This window comes from Oreochromis aureus, linkage group 18 (genome assembly GCF_013358895.1).
Source record: "Oreochromis aureus strain Israel breed Guangdong linkage group 18, ZZ_aureus, whole genome shotgun sequence".
NCBI lineage: Eukaryota > Metazoa > Chordata > Actinopteri > Cichliformes > Cichlidae > Oreochromis > Oreochromis aureus.
The window spans coordinates 15210531-15231742 of NC_052959.1; the positions used below are offsets into that span (position 1 = coordinate 15210531).

Below are 21212 nucleotides of genomic sequence, written 5' to 3' on the forward strand. Positions count from 1 at the left end.
TCACTGGTGTTGGGCTCAGTGCATCTCACAAAGAAAACACTTCAAAATGGGACAAGCTCTTGTTGGATGTTCTTTGCACAAAAACTTTTTTTCTTTTTTTTTTTAAAGCTAACGTATTTATAAACCACAGCAGGACATATGCGAAAGAAATAATTCTGCCTGGAATTTTGGAAATGTTAGAAAATGAGATCTGACTTTTATTAAATCATTTTCATACTGCCATGAAGTGTAAACACGAGATTTAGTGTAAAACATTTTAATCCCCGTGGCCCCGTTTGGGTTTTCTTGCCCCACTAATTTCCAATCAAAAAGAAAAAAAAAAGGCCACTAAAAAACTGAACACTTTCCGTTTGAGGACCTCTTTGACATCTGTTAAACCTTTTTTGACATTTCGTATGTTAACCTCTGCAGCGTGGGGTTTTGATCCCAACAGGAACTGGGTGGCTCGAAGAGACTCTGGCTCTGTAATTACAGGCCTCCTGAAGTAAATTATAGCTATTTGTGTCTCGTTCCTCCCATCTGGACCACCCAGGCAGCCAGTCCTCTCTCGTCTCTCTCTCCCTCTCTTTCTCGCCTTCTCTCCTCAACCCCCGGTCCGGCCCCAACCACCCGACTTCTAAGCTTCCCCAGCACTCTGCTCTGCTCAAGTTCACCACTCTCTCCATAAGAAGCCTCTCCGTCTCTACCTTTCTTTCCCTGTTCCTCGTCCCCCTTTTCTCTCTCTCTTTCTGAGGCTGTTTTTCCCTTTCTCACTCTTTTTCAGTTTCCCCCCCTCTACCCTCTCCCTTCACCCAGGCTTCGCTCCTCACAGCCTTAAAGAGACAGTTCCCAGAAACTTTCTTCCCACCCTGGGAAGAAAGTGCCTTTAAGGTTGTAAAGCTGGGTTTTAACAGCCCAGTGGCTGGTAAGTTTATTACACGAGCGATTCTGAAACATGAAATATTAGTCCTTGTTTGGCAACATGATCAAAATTGAAAAAAAAAAAAAAAAGAAAAAAGAAAAATGGAGGGCTTGGAGATGGGTGAACACAAATGATCGCAACTCTAAATCACATCCCATCGGTTTTTCGAGATGCTTTCGCGATACTCGACCACCATTACAAATTTTAGCAAACAATTCGACTCTGATGGGCGCAACATATGAATTCATTTACTAGCTTCACCACTAAAAGCACTTTCACAACAGTTACGACACTGGGAAAGTGAAAAGCGAGGGAAAAATGTCATAACAAGCCCTGACATGGTTTCATGGCTGTGGGTGTACAAAAAATAAAAAATAATAATAATAATGTTTTTAAGAAAGCGTGTTTTCATGTGCCCGTGTATATATATGTGTGTGTGTGTGTGTGTGTGTGTGTGTGTGTGTGTGTGTGTGTGCACTGAGGTGAAACAGGACTCTGTCTTCACCAACCTCAGTCATTTCCTACCCACCTGACCCTTCCATCCTTACAAGCCAAACAGACAGCATCTCCTAACTCAATAAAATATGTGCGGCTTCTCACATCTGGCTTCTAGAACGATCCAAGACCACCTTTAAAGGGCTGTTTCTATTCTATTCTATTCTATTGTGGTTATGGGTACCTAGTCCCAGTTCCAGGCCATTCTAGGTCAGACCAGGCCGCCTTCAAAGTTTAGTGTGGTAGATTAGCTGGATTAGGGGGCCCCTGAAAGGCCCCACGCTGCTATGGAGGAAGACTCAAGAAGAAGAGGGCTGAAGGTGACATGTATGCTATTACTTGCTATGTAGTGCATTTGACGTTTTTCCTGATTTACACAGCATGACAAGATGAGAAGAAATATACAGCCGATTTCTACACAAAACTTCCTTTGATAAAATATAGTTCAGGGGAGGTTGCTACGCTACGTTTATCATAGTGTAGCAACAATATGAAAAATAAATTAAGTTATCCCTCGCCTGCTGTCTTTTACCTATGATTTACTTCCTTCTCCACTGTTTTATTCACAAAAGAGCTGCTTTTTTTTACTTCCTTTTGATTTTCAGCAATGGAGCTAAATGAGACATTCATTCCTTCATCTTGGCACCCAAACAGGCCCCCTTCTTTTGGACCCACCAGAATCTCCACTTCGGATTCTTCAGCCCAGTCCTGCCCTATGGCATTCCCTAGCCAGGGCACTGTCTAAAGCAGGCTGCACCCCAGCAGATGGGCTGTTCCTCTATAGAATCCGTCAGTACAGCTCCAGACTGAATGCACACCCTTTTGTCATTCAACCCTTCAATTTCTTTCAGATGTTTCCCAACAAACACCAGAATAAAATAAAGAGGGAACGTTTTTTTTTTTCTCCCCTCAACAAAAGCAAATGGACCAAAACTTTCCCAGCCTGTAAAACAATGCCAGAGTCGGGATGTAAGGGGGGGTGAGGCAAGGGGCAAGAAAGAGAAGCTGGCACTTTGCTATCTTACCTATAGAAATACAGTGTATCTGTTTAGCAGCTGTCAAAAACACCATTCACTCAGGAAATGAGCTAAACTACGCGCACACACAAAAAAACAAATGTGGTCTCTGTTTGTCCTGTAACTTTTCCCTGCTAATAAAATAAAAAAATAAATACATAAATAAAAAGCTGTCTCCAAATCACACCTTAAAAACTGCATAAAACAGCAAAAACAACATGAAAAATCAGTTTCACTTACTTTCTATTCAGATGTGCCAGTGGTGTTAGCCACCACACATAAATTTCCACGAGGGCTGGCATTTAGGCACTTTCTATTTCCATATGTATAGGCTTGCCTCTGCTAATTATGCTAATCATGGGCAGTGTTGGCCACTGTGAAAAATAGTCACATTAGACACTCCACTGACCGCTAATGCTGCTTAATGTGTGGTTGAAACATACATTCATCCCCGCCTGAAAAGCAAAATTTTTCCACGTTGCTGGTCTCATTCAGATGAGAAATGAATTTATTGAGCCCCAGAAGCATTTCTTTTTTCCCTCCCAAGTACCAAGAAAATGTTCAGTCCCCCTCTCTCTCTCCAGCTCCCTCTCACTTCACTTTTTATACTTCCATGGTGTAAAGACAGAGGCAAATGGTGCAAACTCTAAGGTGACTGGTGTCGCTTTATTCCCCCCCACACCCACCCCACAGCCAGAGACAAAGGTTGCTCTTCAGCGAAGAGATAAAGGGTGCCACACTATACTGATTGAGTTTTTATTATCCCATTTTCGGTTGCATTGCGGCCTTTCTAAGGATATCGCATTCAATGTAGCAAAGAGCCTGACAGTCCAGTGCCCTTTTTTCAGCCCAAAGACATGTTTTATGCTATCACTGTAAACCGGTGATACTCATTACCCAATAAATATATGAAGAGCTTTTATTTTACAACCAAAGGGAAAAAAAATGAAGAAGAAAAAAACCCCCAAACAAACAAGACTTTAAAAAAGGGAAGGTAGAGCACGCTCTTTTGTGCTTCCTGTCTCAGTGGAAGCAAGAGCCATGTGTCTGTCATATGCAGATGTATCTGTAGCTGCTCAGTGTGTGTTTATTTGTTGGGGGGTGGTCCTGGGCTCTCTGTTGAAGAGCGTGTGTGTGTGTTTGGGGGATGCTGAGAACGGGGATGGAATGAGGTAGTCTTGGATTGAGGGATGGAGGGAGAGGGGGTGAAATAAACATTTAGAAGTGACCCAGGTTGACTCTGTCTTGTTTGTTCTCTCTACCAGTGAGGTCCTGGGCCCTGAACGCTGGGAGTTTATTTATCTAGTTGGGGCACCACCGCGCACTATTCACCTCCAATAATACCTCATAGAGCTCCCTTTCTCTGTCTGAACTGGGGCGCTGTGTGCACTCCAATGAATTATAGCATTTACCTGCTGCGCCACTCTGAGGTTTGTTTAGAGAAACTGCTCCAAACGGCGAAACGCCCACGTGTGCATTTGTGCAAACTTTTTTGCTCTCCTCTCTTTAAATCAGTCCACACCTCGGTCTCTTCATATCTTGTCTGATTCCCTGTTATTCTGTATCCACTGTATGGTCTTCACCTCCCTCTCTCCTACATAAGACTTTTTATGGGGCAACTGCTATCCGGATAGTCCTCGTCTCGCTGCGCTCATATTTGGACAGCTTGAGTCTGTGTACATGTCTGTCATGCCTCACCCAAACAACTGCCAAGAAAGATGAGTTTAGTTAAAGTCAGAGTAAACAGCACCACTGTTACATGAAGGCATTTTCTTTACCCTCTTTCCCATACACAGCTTTTCGGCTGTGGCTTGATACGCGCCTGAAAACAATTATCCAAAGGCTGCGCAAAGGCATCCTTAAGTTTGACACATTTTAGTGAAAAAAACAAAAAAAATTAAGCTTAAGAAAGTAACTTCTCTTATAAAACAAACAGGGCTTTATAGAGAAAGACATCCATGAGACCGTTTCGCACTTGATGTTTGTTCAAGTGAGACAGGCAAAAACAGCAGCAAAAAAAAAGGAAAAAAAGTGTGAGCTTGCAATAAACCTTCCACCCCGTTCCTGCCCCAGCCCCCCCACACCATTGTCTCCTCTTATCCTTGTCCTCTTCCTGCGCCTCTTTTTATGATCTTTTTCTTTTTTCCTTGTGAACAATACAGAGCCGGGTCACATGTTGCCCAGGTCATACCTTAACTTTCAAATTCTCAAATGTGGCCCAAGCTTGATAAGCAGAACCACAGTGTAAACTTTATTTAATTCTAACTAGATAACATGAATGATTTTTTGAAAGACAATTTAACTCAATTTAATCCACGCACTTTATGAATGAATTAGGAAATTGGCAACAAGTGCCATCCCTCGGGCCAGCACTGCAGTTTAAAAAGGAAGAAGAAAAAAAGATGTGCATGGGTGTAAGGTAATTTGATGGACGATGTCTGTCTCAGATCCTTTAGAGCAGAGGCAGTTAGCCAGAAATAGTTCGTAATCCCCTTGTCAGACTAAACACCCTGATACTCCAGCTTTTATTCTCCACTACACAGGTGCGAGAGCTGAAGGTACGATGAAGCCTTCTACTTATAAGTTGCGCATCCGCTCTGGAAATGCACGAGAGTCCTCTGGTTGAAGTAAACGATATGAATAAAGACATAAAGAATGCTTGATTGATTGTGAAGTGTAGGCACAAATTCTGTCTCTCTCGCTCTCTGTCTACATTTTCTAGACACAGACTGCACTGCTGTGCTTCACGGTGTTTTGGTCCTGTTGGAGGGAGGAAGCAATTAAAAAAAAAAACAGCCCTGGTGGCCTGACTTCACAGAGCAGGCAGACAGACAGGTAGAAATATAAACAGGCGCACACAAAGCCCGGGCAGACAGACGGGAACGCAGTCAGGAACCTGAGGCGGGTAGACAGGCGGCCAGGCAAGCTGCACGCACCAGAAGTGACAAAGATGACAAGTGTGCGTGTTTGTGTATGTGTGTGAAAACTGCAGGGGGCAGCTCCTAGTATGAATATATGATGGGAAGCATATGCTCCTAACACATTCAGATACACACACACACACACATTCACATTCAGCTTGGAGTGTTAACACATAAGGTGTCAATTCACAGCTAGTTTCATCTGAACAAATTAGGGTACAAGTGGGAAAACTTTCATTTATGCCGCTTCTTAAAGTTGCTTTTGATGTAAAGCCAAATTACTTACATGTTTAGATTACCAAACACGACAAATAAAACTTAGGAACTAATGTAAAATATATGTTTATAATTTCATTCCATCAGTCTGAAATCTGATGTCTTACTAGAAGGCATACTCTTTTTTTGTTATGTGTATTGGTGCATGTGTCTTTTTCTGCGTGTGTGTGTGTGTGTGTGTGTGTGTGTGTGTGTGTGTGTGTGTGTGTGTGTGTGTGTGTGTGTGTGTGTGTGTGTGTAAAAGAGAAAGAGAGAGAGACAGAGGGAGAACTAACCTCTCCTTGTTACCGAACCACTTTACTCTCCATTGAGGCCCTAGCAGCTTTGTCAATGGGCTATTGGTGGAAACAAGGCAGGCAGAAACTTTAGAAAGATGGCCACGGCCTCTTAAAGGCACAGCATTCCTTTTGAGCACCCCCCCCCAGTTCAACTCTCTCAATCCCACAGCAAAACAACTTGCACACAAACATCTAAACATCTCCTTTAAAAGATGGCTTGGCCAATTAGCTCAAGAGGTAATCCCGAAGCTTTACACTAACCACAGTGAAACCAAAGAAAAGGGACACAGTGGCAGCTCTCCTTCTTATTGTGGGAGATGGAGGCGTTTCCTTCAAAGCTAACAATTTCAGTGGCTACATTTTTAAAGATTTTTCTTTTTGTTTCTTTTTTTTTTTATTTGTGCTTGATAGAGAACCTTATTTAAATTCCTGCGCAAGTGAAGCGCACAGCCTTCCAACAACCGGCGGCGTGTGATTCCACCAACACCTCCACACAGGTCCTGTGGGAGCCGCCTGTTCCTGTCCTCCAGTGACATGGTGGGCTTAAAAATCCCTATAGAGTCTGTTTATATTCACCAACTGCTGTGGCGCTTTTAGAGCGTGCAAAACAGGTGGGTAAACTTCAGCTGCATTCACTTATATTTTTTTTTTCTTCTTGTGAGGAGGAGAGAAGGGAGGGAGGGAGGAGGGTAAGGGAGGGAGGTGGTGCCTGCTTGCTTGCCTGCCTGCCTGCCTGCTTGCCTCTTGTTGAATGGAATCCAAGAATAGTTAGGGACCACACAGGGAGCTAAGGGGGGGAGGGGTCAGAGCCCTCAAAGATGGCTAACCATTCACACAGTCCATCTGCTGCAGGGATCAGCCCCGGCACTGAAGCCTGGGGGTTTAAAAGGAATTTGGTCAGTGTGAAAAACCAAATAAAGCTGCCTCTGCCGCTGGAAATGTACAGATAACCTAAACGTAAAAAGTTCAGAGGTAAGGAACTGGAGCACTATCAATAGAAGAGGAAATTGTAGGATATCAAAAAAACAAACAAAAAAAAAACACGGCAGAAATGTCAGGGATGTGTTTGCTCTCATGATGAAAAGACTTAGAAGATAAAGAAGTCAAAAAACATGAAAAACTGCTAATAAAACCATATACAATGCACAGGAGTGAATGGTATGAATCTGATCTATACAAGGCTGTTAATACTGGGTGAAGTAAGTAAGTTTGTTTTCCTTATATGGTGCTAATGCGGTTAGAAATTTGTGCTGTAATTCTAACTTTAATAAAAGCCCCTAAAAAGATAAAAAATACTTAAACTAAGTCCCACAAATCCTCAGTTCTGTCATCAGGATTTCAACAAGACAAGCCATTGTGTCGCTCACTGAACACCTAGTGCCCTCCCACGGCACTGAGATGACACTAACCCGTATCTTCCTGCCAACACCTCTCATCATCAGAACTCCAGCTAAACAACTGAGAATTGTGTACAAACCAGGGGATGTCTGCACCATTTGCTCTATCTCAATCACTCTCTTAGTTTAATGTCACTTTATCAGCTGTCACGATCCAACAAAAGCAACAAGAAAAAAAAGTCCACAAACCAGCTACAACGTTGTGAGGGAGCATACCGAATGGTAGCTTTACTGTAGACTCAGTGCCAGCGACAGACAGCATACAGTTAAGTGTTTAAGACATATCACACACTCACCTTCCACCCATAGCTGTTCAATGTTGGTTTCGATGGCTGCGACTCGGAGTCCCACAGACAGAGCCCCGAAAACTAAGAGTCCAATAAAGAGGACCTTCCCACAGTGCCTCTGGATGTAGCAGCCCAGAGAGAATAGGAAGGCCTGGAACCTCGCCCGGATCCAAAGAGGAGCTTTCTGACCTACTGCCTTCCCCTGGATTGGAAGCAGGAAGAGGATGAGAAAAGAACATCATCATTATTATTATTATTTATTACTATTATACTACACATAATCATGCTTACTGTCTCAAAAAGGTTGGTTGCATATCTTTTCAAACAACGTTGTGCCAGTAAATTCTAAACATTTGAAGAGACATGCATCTGTATTCAGAGACAACATATGTTTGTTATTTAAATCATGCTTTTCATAAAATGGAGACAAGTCGTGGTGCCAAAGAGCTCTGATGCAGGTCTTATGTGTTAAATCTCAGGCTAGACATTATCTGTAGTCCTATCCCAATAATACGATTTAAATGACACTGTGTTGGGACTATTTTGTACTTAATGACGTCCTTATTTAAAGAGAGAGATTTCCAGTGTTTTGGCTTACAGCCTAGAGGAGCACCCATAAATAAGAAAAATAAGAGGTGACAATTTCATTCCAGAGCAAAATGCGTGAATTTAAAAAAAGCTGAAAGTTAAAACTGTGAGCTTGTTCTACTGAAAAAGAGCCATTAACACATTTACTATGCAGTTCAAGCTATTTCTATAACTGTAGCCCAACAGAAAAACATTAATGGATATCTTTTGCTCTAATTTGGTTCTACTTCACATTTTATCAATAATTTTACACCCATCTGTCTAATCTCTCATTTGCTGTGAACTGCCACAAATGTCACTGCTGCGCTAGGAGACATTGCTGTAGTGTTGTGGCTTCTCGCAGCAGTGCTGAAACACGTCCAAGCATCCGGGCGGTCCAAAGATGCTTTGTCAGATCAAACTCAATCAGTGAATTCCTTTACAGGACCCACCACATTTCCAAACAGACCCCGGGCCAGTGCGCTCTCCGCTGGCTGCACACAGCCAAAAAAACACGCACAACACGCCTGGGATAGGGTATGGGAACAAGCCCGTACCTTTCTTTCTCTCTCTCGCTCTCATCACTGTGGCTTTTAACAGCAGAAATCAATGAGAAGCCGATGTCAGTTCAAATATACAGCAGAGTTAACATACAGCTAAAAAAGACGACTCGTTCATTTGTTATCGCTTTATTCCGGAGCGCTCCCCCAAAATGTCACGCAGGTAGGCTTTTGGTTAACACGGCTCTTTCCAGTTAAAACGATTTATGTTATCTTACATCAGCTTCTAATGGCAATTTTCCTTTCAGTATTAAATAGTCAAATCAAACCGATCCCGATTTTGCAGTCGTCTCCCCTCAGGGGAGCACTGGTGGTCCCCGGACTCCGGTTTGATAGCTGCTGCTTAAAGTCTACACCGCATTCCCACATGCGACCCTCAAATCCCGATTAGATAACCTAACTCCTAAATAAATAAGCTGCCTTTTTTGGGGAAAACTTTTCATTCACATCTGCCGACTGGATGAAAGCTGTTTTCACAGAAAAATCCACTCTAGACTGCGACCAGTGTATCACCTTTGAGATCTGTTTGAGTGCGAAAGCAGCGTGGCAGTAGCTGGGTCTCCGGAGTAGGTCTGGGTTCGCAGGCGGCTGGGAGCGTGTGTAACTCGGGGGTAAATCTCCAAAGACGCCGGCCCCTGGGACCCCGCGATCCGAGGCCATAGTCCAAAGAGCGTGAACGGCACGCAGAGCGAAGCGACACAGAATCGGTGCGAGTTCAGAAAAAGCGACAATAATCCAACATAGAAGTAGAGCGCATCCAGCAGCACCGGCAACAAACTAGAAGAACGTTTTCTAGTCTTCCTTTGAGCCAAACAAGTCTCTAAACTCCATCCCAACATTATGCGCCGGAGTCCGTATAGATCCTTCCGTCTTCATTCGTCCCGATGGTGTGTGAACCGACGTCTCAGAGAGGAGTAGTAGCTCTAGTAGTAGTAGTAGTAGTAGCTTATGTCTGAGCCGTCCGTGTCAAGTCTAACTCCGATCCCGTGGCGGTAACATTTGGAGAAGTTCGCCTCTCGGCAAATCCTGAAAAGGAAGGTTTGATGGAAAAGTGCTCCGGCTCCCATTGGCCAAGGAAGAGGCAAATTACTTTGCAAACATCGCCTATTATTAGCTGCTAAGCAACAGCTCACCAAAGTGGAGAGAGAGGGGGACCACCCAGGCTGCTGCTGCCTGGGCTGGAGGGAGGGGGAGGAAAACGGTGGGGAGGAGGGGAAGGGAGAGAGGAACTCTTTCAATAAACTGTGCACGGCCGCGCATGCAAACACACACACCCGCGCGTGCGTGCGCGCACACATTTACGCACACAGCTCGCTCCCTGCCCCACTCACTTGCTTAGTGAGCATTATTCCCAGTGGCCTGGCCTCCAGTTTGTAGAGGCAATCGCACATGCCATCTATTGATATAACAGCGACAGGCATGCACGCACACACAATTTTCAGATTTTCTGTTTCATCAACACGAGCCAATCAGTGAAAGGAAGAAGGAGGGGGGAGAAGAAACGTGTTTTTATAAAGGATTGTAAACATGTGATTCTTCTTTTGTATGGGGGGAATTAGAGATCTTTCAACACTTTTCATATCACTCCAGGGCATCTTATGTTTTGGAGCCTCCACATTTGTTAGACATTTCTAGCTTCCCAGCCTTTGCTGTGAGTGCAGTTTGTTTCAGGCAGCTGTGGAAAGAAGCGTGTGATCCTGTAGGTTCTTAGCACTAAACAGCTGTAACCTCACCTCTTATGGCCAAAAGCTTCTAAAAGTAGGTTGGTGGGGTTTCTCACATCCTAGAAAATATCACCCCTCAGTCCTGTAGTCAAGCCTTTTAAAAGATGGGGGAATTATTGGACACGTGCATCTCTTTCATTAACGCCTTGGTGCCGCCTGGTTTCTCGGCGAAAGCCTTATCTCTCTGGAGAGACTTTTGGAGAGTTTCCATGTCTCGCCATGCATGGTTTCATGAGTTCAGAAAGCAGCTCACCTAAGAATAATGTCTGAAAGAAACAAAGAAAGAAAGATTGTTTTCTCTCTCATAAAGTAAGTAAAGGGTGTCTTGGTGGTTTGCTAATGTAAGCCTCCACTGGCCCCACTCATGACTGTATGGGGGTGAAGAACAAACACTTTCCTGGATTACAAAGTCATTCTCCACCTAAACACTGACCTGTGCTGCTGTGCAGAACATTTGTCAGGTGGCTGTTACTAATTTGAGGCCCGTTGAGGTGACTGTAAAACTATCTGAAGCTAAAGTTAAGCTGTTTGAACATGTCTGTGATGGTGCTATGAGCTCATTTGGTTTATCACTTTGCTGCTAAGTTGTTATGTCAGTTTTCACTGTTTGCATGATATCTAGACAAGAATAAGAGATAGAGAGACATGGGCAGGCTTATAGGGATATTCTATTAAAGGGGCTCTTGCACACCATGAAGAGCATAAGACAGGGACTGAAAAATGATCTTTATTTCACAATTTTCATTTTTTTACAACTATTAATAATGAAAAGTCATATGAGGAGTCAGATTCCAGAGTTAGAATAAGAAAGAAGACACTGATGCAAGAATGAGGTACCAGGGATGATATCGGTCTACAATAAAGTCTGATGTACAGGTTCTGGTTGACCAAAACCTATTAACTGTGCGCATATAATGAATGATAAAACAATATTAGGTGGGTTATGGATTTTCCAAATTATTCAGATTTTTTTCAATTTCTTTTTATGTTTAGGTGGAGTAATAAAAATAAAATACATTTGAAATATTTGGTATGAATGTCTTCACTGTAAAGTCTAATTAGTTGCCAGAACTTTAAAAAAATATGCAAACTCGTTGAGTAAACCTTACTCAAGATAACTAAGTTAGGGCAACTTAGTACAGTTGTGAATGCCTAAAAAACAAATAAACTACAAGAGCCATTGAAAGAACTCCCTGTACCAAGACCCCATCTCACAGTTTTAAATAAAGTGAATAGAGCCACGCACTAGTACAATAGAATTAATACTGTTATTCTTGCGTGCCATGTGGCTATCAAGTTTAATACAACTCAGTAAGATAGTTTTACAAACAGCACTGAATATGTTTGTATAAATATTTTATTGCATTGCATAAGTAAGGCTTATAACATCACTGATATGAATTACTAAAAACAAAAACAAAAAAAGAAACATATTTTAAATGAGTGATGTCAAACTCATTTGACACTGTGGGCCACCTACAAGCTGACTTCGATCTTATGTTTCTGTCAGTGTGCAGAACATTTAATCCCATGCAAGAAAAAGAAGTATGTCTCTTAATCTATATGACAAAGAAATGCTGCTGTAGTAGCTAGCTTAAATTGTAAGAAATAAATATGTCGGGTAGCTCATTGCCCAGACTGTCCTGTAATTATAAAATGCCCTTTTTTTCTTAAAAAAAAAAAAAATACTATGTAGCCACTGTATAAAAAATGAAATTTTTGTAGTAGATGGTGAAAAAACAGGAAAATTTCTATTATTTCATTGATTATTTCTTATGTATTTAATTAGGTGTAGTATGAATGGCCATGGGGTGGGTATTTATCTGTAGCCAAAGCTGTGAAAATGCTTTTAAAAATCCTAAATGAATGTCCTCCTTTACATTTTCCAAAGCTGTCCAGAGTCCTGGCTGGAAGTCTGCCAGGCCAGTTCTGACTCCTGGGCCTCATGTTTGACAACGCTGTTGTAAGTGGTTAATAGGATAGCGTCATAAAATCACTAATAATTGCAGTAAGAAAAAAACATAATGTGACAAATCACATAGAACATGCTGAGTAAACAAAGCATGTTTATATTATTATCATTCTTTTTCACAGCAGCCAGTCTCCAGCATAAGCCAATTAATATGAAATATTGCAAAAAAAAAACCCAAAACGTGGTTTTATATTGAGTTATGTGTATATGTGCTATTATTTTTGACCAACAGCACTGGTTAATTGTTGAGTAACTCAGATAAGGACAGTAAATATTACTAAAGGTTTCCTGAATTTGAAAAATCTGTCAAACTGCTTAGAAAAACCATTGTCATCATCTTCATCATCTTTTAGAATAAAACAGCACAAATTCACCATCACTCAGTGTGTCATCCTATCTATGGAGGTGAAATGTAGGCTCACAGGGTACTGTCTTCAGTTCTCATTAACCACCCCTGCCATTCTGCAGATGTTCACTAACATAGCTGCATATTGTAAACACTTCTTCATCTTGATCTTCAGTCAGAGGCGTCCATCTGCTCCTATAACCTGCTCATGTTCAGGAGTGGCACTCGAAGGCCTGTTTTTCCCCTTCGTGGAACTGGGCATGGCTTGCCTGGACTGGGTTGGGTCGGGCTGAGTGGTAGAGGGAAACAGGCAGCTGGAAATGGGAGCTAATGTGGAATGTGAGGAATTGGGTTGTGTGGTAGGGGGCCCCTTCAAGCCTAACAAACTCAGGGAGGTCCGAGGCCTGGTCTGGAGGCCTTGGATAAATAAACCATCTGAGATGACCATGCGCTGTGCAGATATCTGCCATCACACCTCCCTGGCTTCTAAACACAAACCACCCAAGCCCTCTCTCCTTCTTTCACCTTTCCATGTCCTTTGTCCCACATGGTGCCTCTCCCAACTTCCTCTTTCTTTATCATCTCTCCTGTTCTGTCTTCCCTGCCTTTATCTCCACTTATCAGAATCAGATTTTTTCCCCCTTCAGCTCGCATTCAGCCTCCCCAGTCCTGCTCTCTCCTAACCCCCCCTATCTCCATTCCTCCATTTCATCTCTCCCCAGAGACTCCATCCATCGAGCCGTTCATCCATGCATGGCTGGCTGTCCGTCCGGGGTTCTGTATGTGCTATAGGCAGCGCTACAGAACCGCTCTGGCAGTCAGCCGTCTCACAACAGCAGAGACACTGGGTGTTCAGGCCCACGGTGTTTATCTTTTAAGACAGACTCTGAGACGGCTCATGCCGCCTTTTCTCTCATAAAGAATGAATAAAAGCAAAGAGGGTCTTCACGTGGAAGACACACTTAAACCCAGCAGACGCTTTGTACGTATAGCCAGTAAAACGAGCTATTACAAAAAACGGTTTATATATAATACTTCAAGAAAGGAACGGGGAGTTATGTTGCTCAGAAAAGTGCTGAACTGCAGTGCTTTCTGAGGGTTGTGGGAAACTGGGGGGGGCAAAATAACTGATTGGATTTGGAGCATGCACAACATGTCAAAAATTTTCTAAACATTTCTGGATTCACTTTTGACAAAAAAAAACCTTTAAAATAAAAATCCTTCCATTAAAATGCACCAAAGCAGGAGGTCAAAGCAGAAGTAGCTGTCCTTCTCTTATCCTCTTCTAAAGTTCTCTGTGTTGAGCTGCATATCATGTTATTATTATTATTATTATGTCCTTTTATGTCCAGTTAATAATTAACATGCGAATTAGAGAAAGTAATGTAATTTAAACAAATTTCCCACCCTTTCCTGGTATTACCTAAAGGCACTAAAGTATTTTATACATAAAAAATAAAATAAATTAACAAACAATCAAAACTCTGTAAGACAAGTCAGTAATAAGGGCGATAAGATCATAATAATTTTCTACCCCTTCATTACACAATTTTCATATTTTTCAATATTTTGTCATGCGTCTTAATATTTCAGTATACTGAAACATGAAGCATCAGAGCATCCCATCCAGATCTAAAAGAGAAAAAGACTCAGACATAACAAGAATAAACAAAAAAAAAATCTGTGAAAAAAATAAAACAGAACAGTCGCAAGCACGTTTAAAGTCAAGCCCCATTTAAATGCACAGATTATATTCACAGATGACCAAAGCAAATATTTTAGAAAGATAAACAAAAACACCGGATCAGTTTTAAAATTCTGAAAATGTTTGTATTGTTTCAGTTATAAACTAAATTGCACGCGATTCATGTAAAGTTCACCAAGTCACATTGGTGGGAAGACCCTGTAAGTTTTTCCAGCTTGATAACACACACAAACGTTTACTTCCCAGATATCAGTGAAAAGGCTCAAAATTTGCCCGGGTGCTGAGAGACACTTTCTTTATTGAGCATCTCCGTCAGTCTCAGAGCAGAGTCAAAGCTGCCACCCACAGTCTCACACAAGATTAATTATGATAATGCACTCCTATACCCCTTTGTCATCGAAATGAATGGTTGCGTTTCTGGGGGGAAAACACACAAAACCCAGAGAGAGACAGTGAAACACACTTTTCTTTAAGTCTTTGTTCGTGTGGTTGTAACAGAGGTATTGTCAGATGCAGCAAGCAGGTGGCAATGGAAACTTAGACCTGTAGCCTTTACAAGAAAGTGCGAACATGCATATGTATGGGAGTGAGAGCAAGCATAGCTGAAATGGTATGGCTTTTCCAAAAAAATAGTGCCACACTAGTTTGATTTAAAAGTGTTGAAGCTCATCAGAAAAGCTCCACCTTAAAGATTTTGAAACATTGGGCTCTTCTTAACATGAGACACATTTTTTTTCCTTCAGTAGAAAACTGAGGCTGAAATTGCTGAGACTTTCTCACTATTTTAAAGCCAATAACAAGCAGCTTTTGCTTAAAGCTGGACAGAATCAAATGAAAATATCACTGAATGTCTAAGAAACAAACTTTGGGCTGTTCCAGTTAAACACACAGCGGAATGAGATCAGAAAGAACGGGGTATCTGAAGACTTCTTCCTTTGATGTTGCTGAGAAAGATGTGATCCCAGCCGAGCGCCCAATCAAAGTTTAGTTAATTTGCTGGAGAGGGCGAGGGTGTGTGTGGGAGGTTGGGGGGTTACAATGTGACAGACAGCGATATCTGGCTTAGTGTAGGTGTGTCCGAGGAATGTCACAGGGGTTGTTACCCCACACACTGAATCTGTGTCGCCACACACACTCTTTGTTGGCCGAGCAGCATAAGCAACTGTTGTATGTAATACTTGTAAAAGGGGTGTTTGTGTGCACATGTATTCAAATGCTGGTGTGTGTGTCTGTGTGTGTGTTTTTGGTGTGGTGGTAGCATCTTAAAAGGTATAGTGTGTGGAAAAAAAAAAAAAAAAGAGGGAGGGAGGAAATTCATTTGTGGCCAGAGAACACAGAAGACAAATTGAGGAAGTGTTGTGCTAATGTGTAGGGGTCAGCAGCAAACACACGCAGGTTTCTGACTGACTGCCACTTGGGTGGCCTGCTTGCTCTCTCTCTCTGTGTGTCTGTCTCTTGCTCACCCACAATCAGCCCTCAAGCCACGAAGCCACCCATCGTCTCAGACACCCCCACCACCACCCAGAGCAGAGACTCCACCCCACCTCTCTGTGCATCTGTTTGTCCGTGCACCACACATTTGCCTCCACTGTCCATCTGACCCACCCATCTTGTACTGTGGCTCTTTATTTCACACTTCTCCAATAAAACTTGAGTTCATGATGACTGACCCATCACTGAGCCACTCTGAACCCCATTTGTTCTAAATTTTTAAAAAAAATGAAGAAACTCCCAAGAAACTTTCCTTTCTGCTTCTAACATAGTGATTCTTAGTACTCGTCTTAACTCATAAGTCAAAATTTAGAAAAGTGAACTATTTCTTTACCAAATCTATCAGCTTTACTCTGGATGATCCAGACTTTACTTTGGATAGTTTTCCCCACAGCATCTTCAGTAGACAGTATCGCTCCAACAAAAGCAAATCAGTCATTTACGGACTATCAAGAGTCTCTGGAACACTAATTTCTGGAAACATGTAGCAAGTATTAAAAGTATTATATATTTTTTTTCATGACTTTGTGTAAAACAAAGAAGGTTGATTTATTTCAGTTTTATTCAGGCGGTGGCCAGGGTGTGGCGTTATAAAAACTAAAAGTTCACAGTCCCTGGAGGGTAAATGAGACCCCACTTTTTCAGATTTACATGAACTTCCCCTTTTAAACTACAAATCGGCTAACCAGCTGTCTTTTATTATACGAATCTCTGGGATGGAGTCATGTGTCGCATGAGATAGCATCAGTATAACATGCCCAGAGGTGTCATATAATGCATTTATCTTAACAAAAAGCATTAAACGTTGACAACCATTTGAATCTTCCCCAACCAACACTGAGCCACTTCCCAGACTCTTAACAAAAGGAAAAAAAAACCCTCTGCTGAACTCCAGACCTCCGTCAACTTTTGTCTTTATAATTCAAGCACACCATCACAAAACAATACACACTTCACACTCAACAACCAGGTGTAAACACTCACCACAGAGTCATGGGGAAAAAATTAAGTTTGTCTAAATTTCACAACCGTTAAGACAAATCTTGTGGACAACCAATGATCATCTATGAAATGGTTCTGTATCACAGATGACTGGTTTTATGATAAAACACACGAGCAGGTCTTCATAACTTGCAAACCTTTGGATGCATGTGTGCACATGTGCATTTGCAGTCGTTCATAGGGTTATCAGTTGCTGTAACAGAAGATTAATAATGGTCACACACACACAAGCAAACAAATCTACTGTATGTGCCGGAAGACGGGTTCAGCCATGGTGGTGCTTTACTGAGGGGACTCCGAGGTATTTGCGTAAATATACAAACCTTTACCCAAACACACCCGGCCGCCAGATCTCATCATGTGGTCGAGGAGAGAGGTCAGAGTGGAAATTTACCAAAAGCGCAAACACGGCCAAGACAAAGAACACAGACAAAGTGAATCTTAACTGTTGTTTTTATATTTTTTAAGCTAGCAAATGCAGTCTTTCAACACCGCATTTAGTCACCCTCGACATATGAGGAAAAGTTCCAAAGTAAGAGCCCTTTGCAGAAACCACTGGCTTGTCGTGACTGCTGTGATTGCAATACTTACTAACATCAAAAATGAGACAATTTCACATTGAGAATGAAAAGTAGATTTAACGTTTAAATAAGCATAAAAATGATTAGTAAAACTTTTAGCAAAAGTTTCACACAGAAATTGGAATAAAGATAAAATGAGGTAGAAAAAGCAAGAAGCTGCAAAGTAATTCAGTCTGAGTACTTTCTGCAGTAAATACAGTGAGAAGACATTTCTGTGGTGCATCCCGAACAGCCACACAAGTGTCTGAAAAAGCTCGTTTTTTCAGCCTGACGCACACACTTATAAATAAAGTGTAACTCCTTTATTCGTATCACACCCCCCCAGCTTAAAACTGAACTCATGATAGTGTAATTTTACATTTACATGCATATTCTAAACTTACTATTTAAAGATGGCCGTCCAGTTTTCTACAAATCCTGACACAAACTGCTATGGGGAGAGATTACAATCCTTCTCAAACTAATTAGGACAAGTAAGTCGCTGCTAATTAAGCTTACAAAAAATAAAGAGTTTTTCTACAAATTTAAGATCCATGATTTAGTTTTCTAATCAGCTGGATTTGGCCACTTTGCGTCAAAATGATCAAGGTTATTTTCGACACATTACACAAACCACAGACTGAGTTTATTAATCAGTGAAGCAACCCTTTAAGGGTAAAACTTTGTGGTCAACTATTACTGCTTTAAGAAACTCAAATAATGAATGAAATCTATAGTTTTAACTTTTAACTGCATGATTCATACTTTACTCCATATCTGGCATTGTTAAACTGTTATGGCAGTAAATTGTATTTAAACTCTTGTAAAGTATAAAGTCAGAGAAGTAACTGTCATTTCTAGTGAGTATTTATTTGAAACACATGACTGTATAGCTGATATAGACTAACAAAGCTATCTAAAGGACACCAGAGAGGAGGGAAAAAAACCCCGCACCACGATAATCTCTCTCCTACACACACGGGAACATCACATAATCAGGCCACAAGAGACAGTCTAGATGTCTCATGCAAGGCCACAGACACAATAAGAAACGGGGGACAGTAAATCACGCGCATGCACATGTACACAAAAAAGCATCCCTGCAGACATCCCTGTCCTCATCTTCTTCCTTTGTGACTAAGAAACCCTCAAACCTGTAATTTAAGAAAAAAGTCGAGTGATGGAATGCAATAAATCTCGTGACAGCAAAAGGAGCAGTAATGGAAAGAGGAGAAGAAAGAAAAGCATCGGGCGCAAGTCGGCTTCCTCCTCTGCTGCGTTCGTGAATGCGTGTGCGTGTGAGGGTGGGGTGTCGGTGTTAACTGATACAGGATCAAGTTGGGTGGTCCGGGGCCTACACATACACCATTTTTGTGTACAAATAAACTTAACCCCCACGCCATTGTGGTCTCCCCTCCCACTGCCTTTTCTCTCCCTTCCCTGGTCTTCACAGCTGCACAGTGTGCATGTGTAAACACCCGTGAACATTCGAACGTGCATGAGTGCGCGCTCCTCCCTCTGGAACAGGCTAAATTGAGTAATTGACTGCTGCTATTAAGAGACAGTAATGATCTGATAATAACTAGTGTGGTGACATGATTGCTAAGGTTGACTCGGTACTGCCACAGAAAAAGTCTGTAAAATGAAAGAAAAAGAGGATTTCTTAAAAACAGTAAAAAAAATAAAATAAAATAAAAAACACATCCACAGGTTCAAGTTGACTTGAGTTTATTTGGACACTGTGTACAAAAAAGCCAATCGAGGTCAAAATCTAGGCTTCTGATTGGCCTATCCGCTGGGGGAATTAGGGCCGTGTTTTGCTGCACTCGGATTGGTTAATGAGGTGAAAACTAGATCTCCATGAGCTGGTCTGTTCCAACGATGATCTCGTTAGTCCGTTCAGCTGCAGAAAAGAGATATGAGAAAAGAGATTATATCAGTTGCAAACTTATCTTGTGATCTTCACAGTTGAAAAAATAAAACGGGAAAAAAAAAATGCCACAATAATCCTCCCCAAAACCCTTTGAACAAATTCAAAAATGTGCAATCCACAAGTGTCAGCTTCAGCGATCTCTTCTTGAATATTGCCACCATGCAATATGGACTTGCACTTTATTGCCAACTGGTGCACTAAGCACATTAAAAAAAAATATTTCAAATGCTGAATGACTATAGATGGTTGTTGTTGGGCTTCAACAATACCCATAATGTGTTCATCGTTTGAAAACGACTGCCTGTAATGTGAACCCCTTTCCTTCCACATCACGGACACAGCAGTGCTGACAAAACATATCACTGGCTACAGGCGCCAAACAAATATTAGATTTTTTTTACTAAGAATGCAAAGATTTCTAATAATAAAATTGTCATTTGGCAGCTACATTTATACCTTGGATTTCTCATGCACTTCTTCATGAGATTTTCAGCATTTGTTTATAAACATTATACCACGAAGATCCTGGAGCACAGTTTTTGTGCTGATGTTAATGCTGGACAAGGCTTGAAATCTAGAGTCAGTCAGCAGAGAGTTGGTGATTTCTACAATCTATGCTCCTCAGGTTGCTGTTGCGATAATAACACCTAAGTGTTGGCTGTATGTTGAATTTAATCAGTTACTAATTGATTACTTCCAGCAGTGGTGTCCCGTTATTTTACTGATTACTTATTTTCAAAAGTAATTAGTTAGTTACTTTTTAAAAACAGATTTACAACCTGAATAGGTGATAAAGCTATATCTTTCAGCCCAATTCTACTTTTTTGCATAATCCATCATACAAAATGTAATCAAATGGAAATGTCTCTTTTAATACTTGTTTTATTAGTTTTAATTTTTAACTTTATGCATCAAACAAAAATTTAATTATATGCAACATTCTCTGACTGGAAGAAATTTGTTTAACATTTAAACCTATTTTCTGTTCCAGCACATAAAATAAAATATTTTTTTGTGTTTACACTCACTCTTTCAAATAGATGCTGTAAAACACAGCAGAAAATAAATAAACAAAAGTTGCTCTATTTTCACCTGTAAAGTAGGACGGGAGTTTAGGTTTAGCCTGCATATTGTGCCGCAGCGGTCAGTTGAAGACTCAACAAACTGTGAATTTCCCATTACAGTCGTGGCGCAAGGTGCTTGCTTGGAAGGGTTTTTTCCACGCACAACGGACACTTGTTTTTGTCACTTTTATGGAATCAAACTCAAAATAAGGTCAGTACTTCCACGCTTTAACGCTGCATGCTACACTCTGTCGCGCACTCGATATATTATGATCTGCAGACAGCTGTTGTCACGAACGTCGCACTCGCTTTCGCTGTCATGAGACGCCGCAAAAAATCACGGTTTTGTATCGCAGTAACGCAGCGGTGGCAAAGTAACGGTAATCTAATTACCGTTTTGCAATAGTAATCCATTACCACAAAGACAGATTACTGCCCATCTCTGCTTACAGCTGATGGGAATTAATTTTATGAATTGACTTTTTGCAGCAGTGGTGTCTTATTGAAGTACCATGTTCGAATCCAGTGAGCTTTTCAGAACAACCCACTCTTTCACAAATGTTTTCAAGGCAGACTGCATGGCTAGATGCTTGATCTTATATACCTGTAACAATTTTACTGAAAACACCTAAACTAAAAGATTAAGAGGTGTGGCCTAACACCTTTGTCCATTTAGTGTAACCTTCATTAACTGAAGTAGAAAAAAAAAAATCAACT

The 21212-nt window shown here is 41.4% G+C and overlaps 2 protein-coding genes across 2 annotated transcripts in view; both read right to left on the minus strand.

The window, feature by feature from the left end:
• The window catches only part of ptch2 (patched 2), a 28078-nt gene extending 18302 nt beyond the window's left edge, over nucleotides 1-9776 (minus strand). The window contains exons 1-2 of the mRNA XM_031755939.2: nucleotides 9212-9776; nucleotides 7581-7773 (exon numbers count right to left, since the gene is read on the minus strand). Of these exons, the coding sequence (XP_031611799.2) occupies nucleotides 7581-7773; nucleotides 9212-9358 (340 nt within the window). The 5' untranslated portion in view covers nucleotides 9359-9776. The remainder of the gene's footprint in view (nucleotides 1-7580; nucleotides 7774-9211) is intronic.
• Nucleotides 9777-19209: 9433 nt separating this feature from the next.
• eif2b3 (eukaryotic translation initiation factor 2B, subunit 3 gamma) overlaps nucleotides 19210-21212 on the minus strand; it is a 36038-nt gene continuing 34035 nt past the window's right edge. Inside the window, exon 12 of the mRNA XM_031755926.2 lies at nucleotides 19210-19401. Within this exon, the coding sequence (XP_031611786.2) occupies nucleotides 19349-19401 (53 nt within the window). The 3' untranslated portion in view covers nucleotides 19210-19348. The remainder of the gene's footprint in view (nucleotides 19402-21212) is intronic.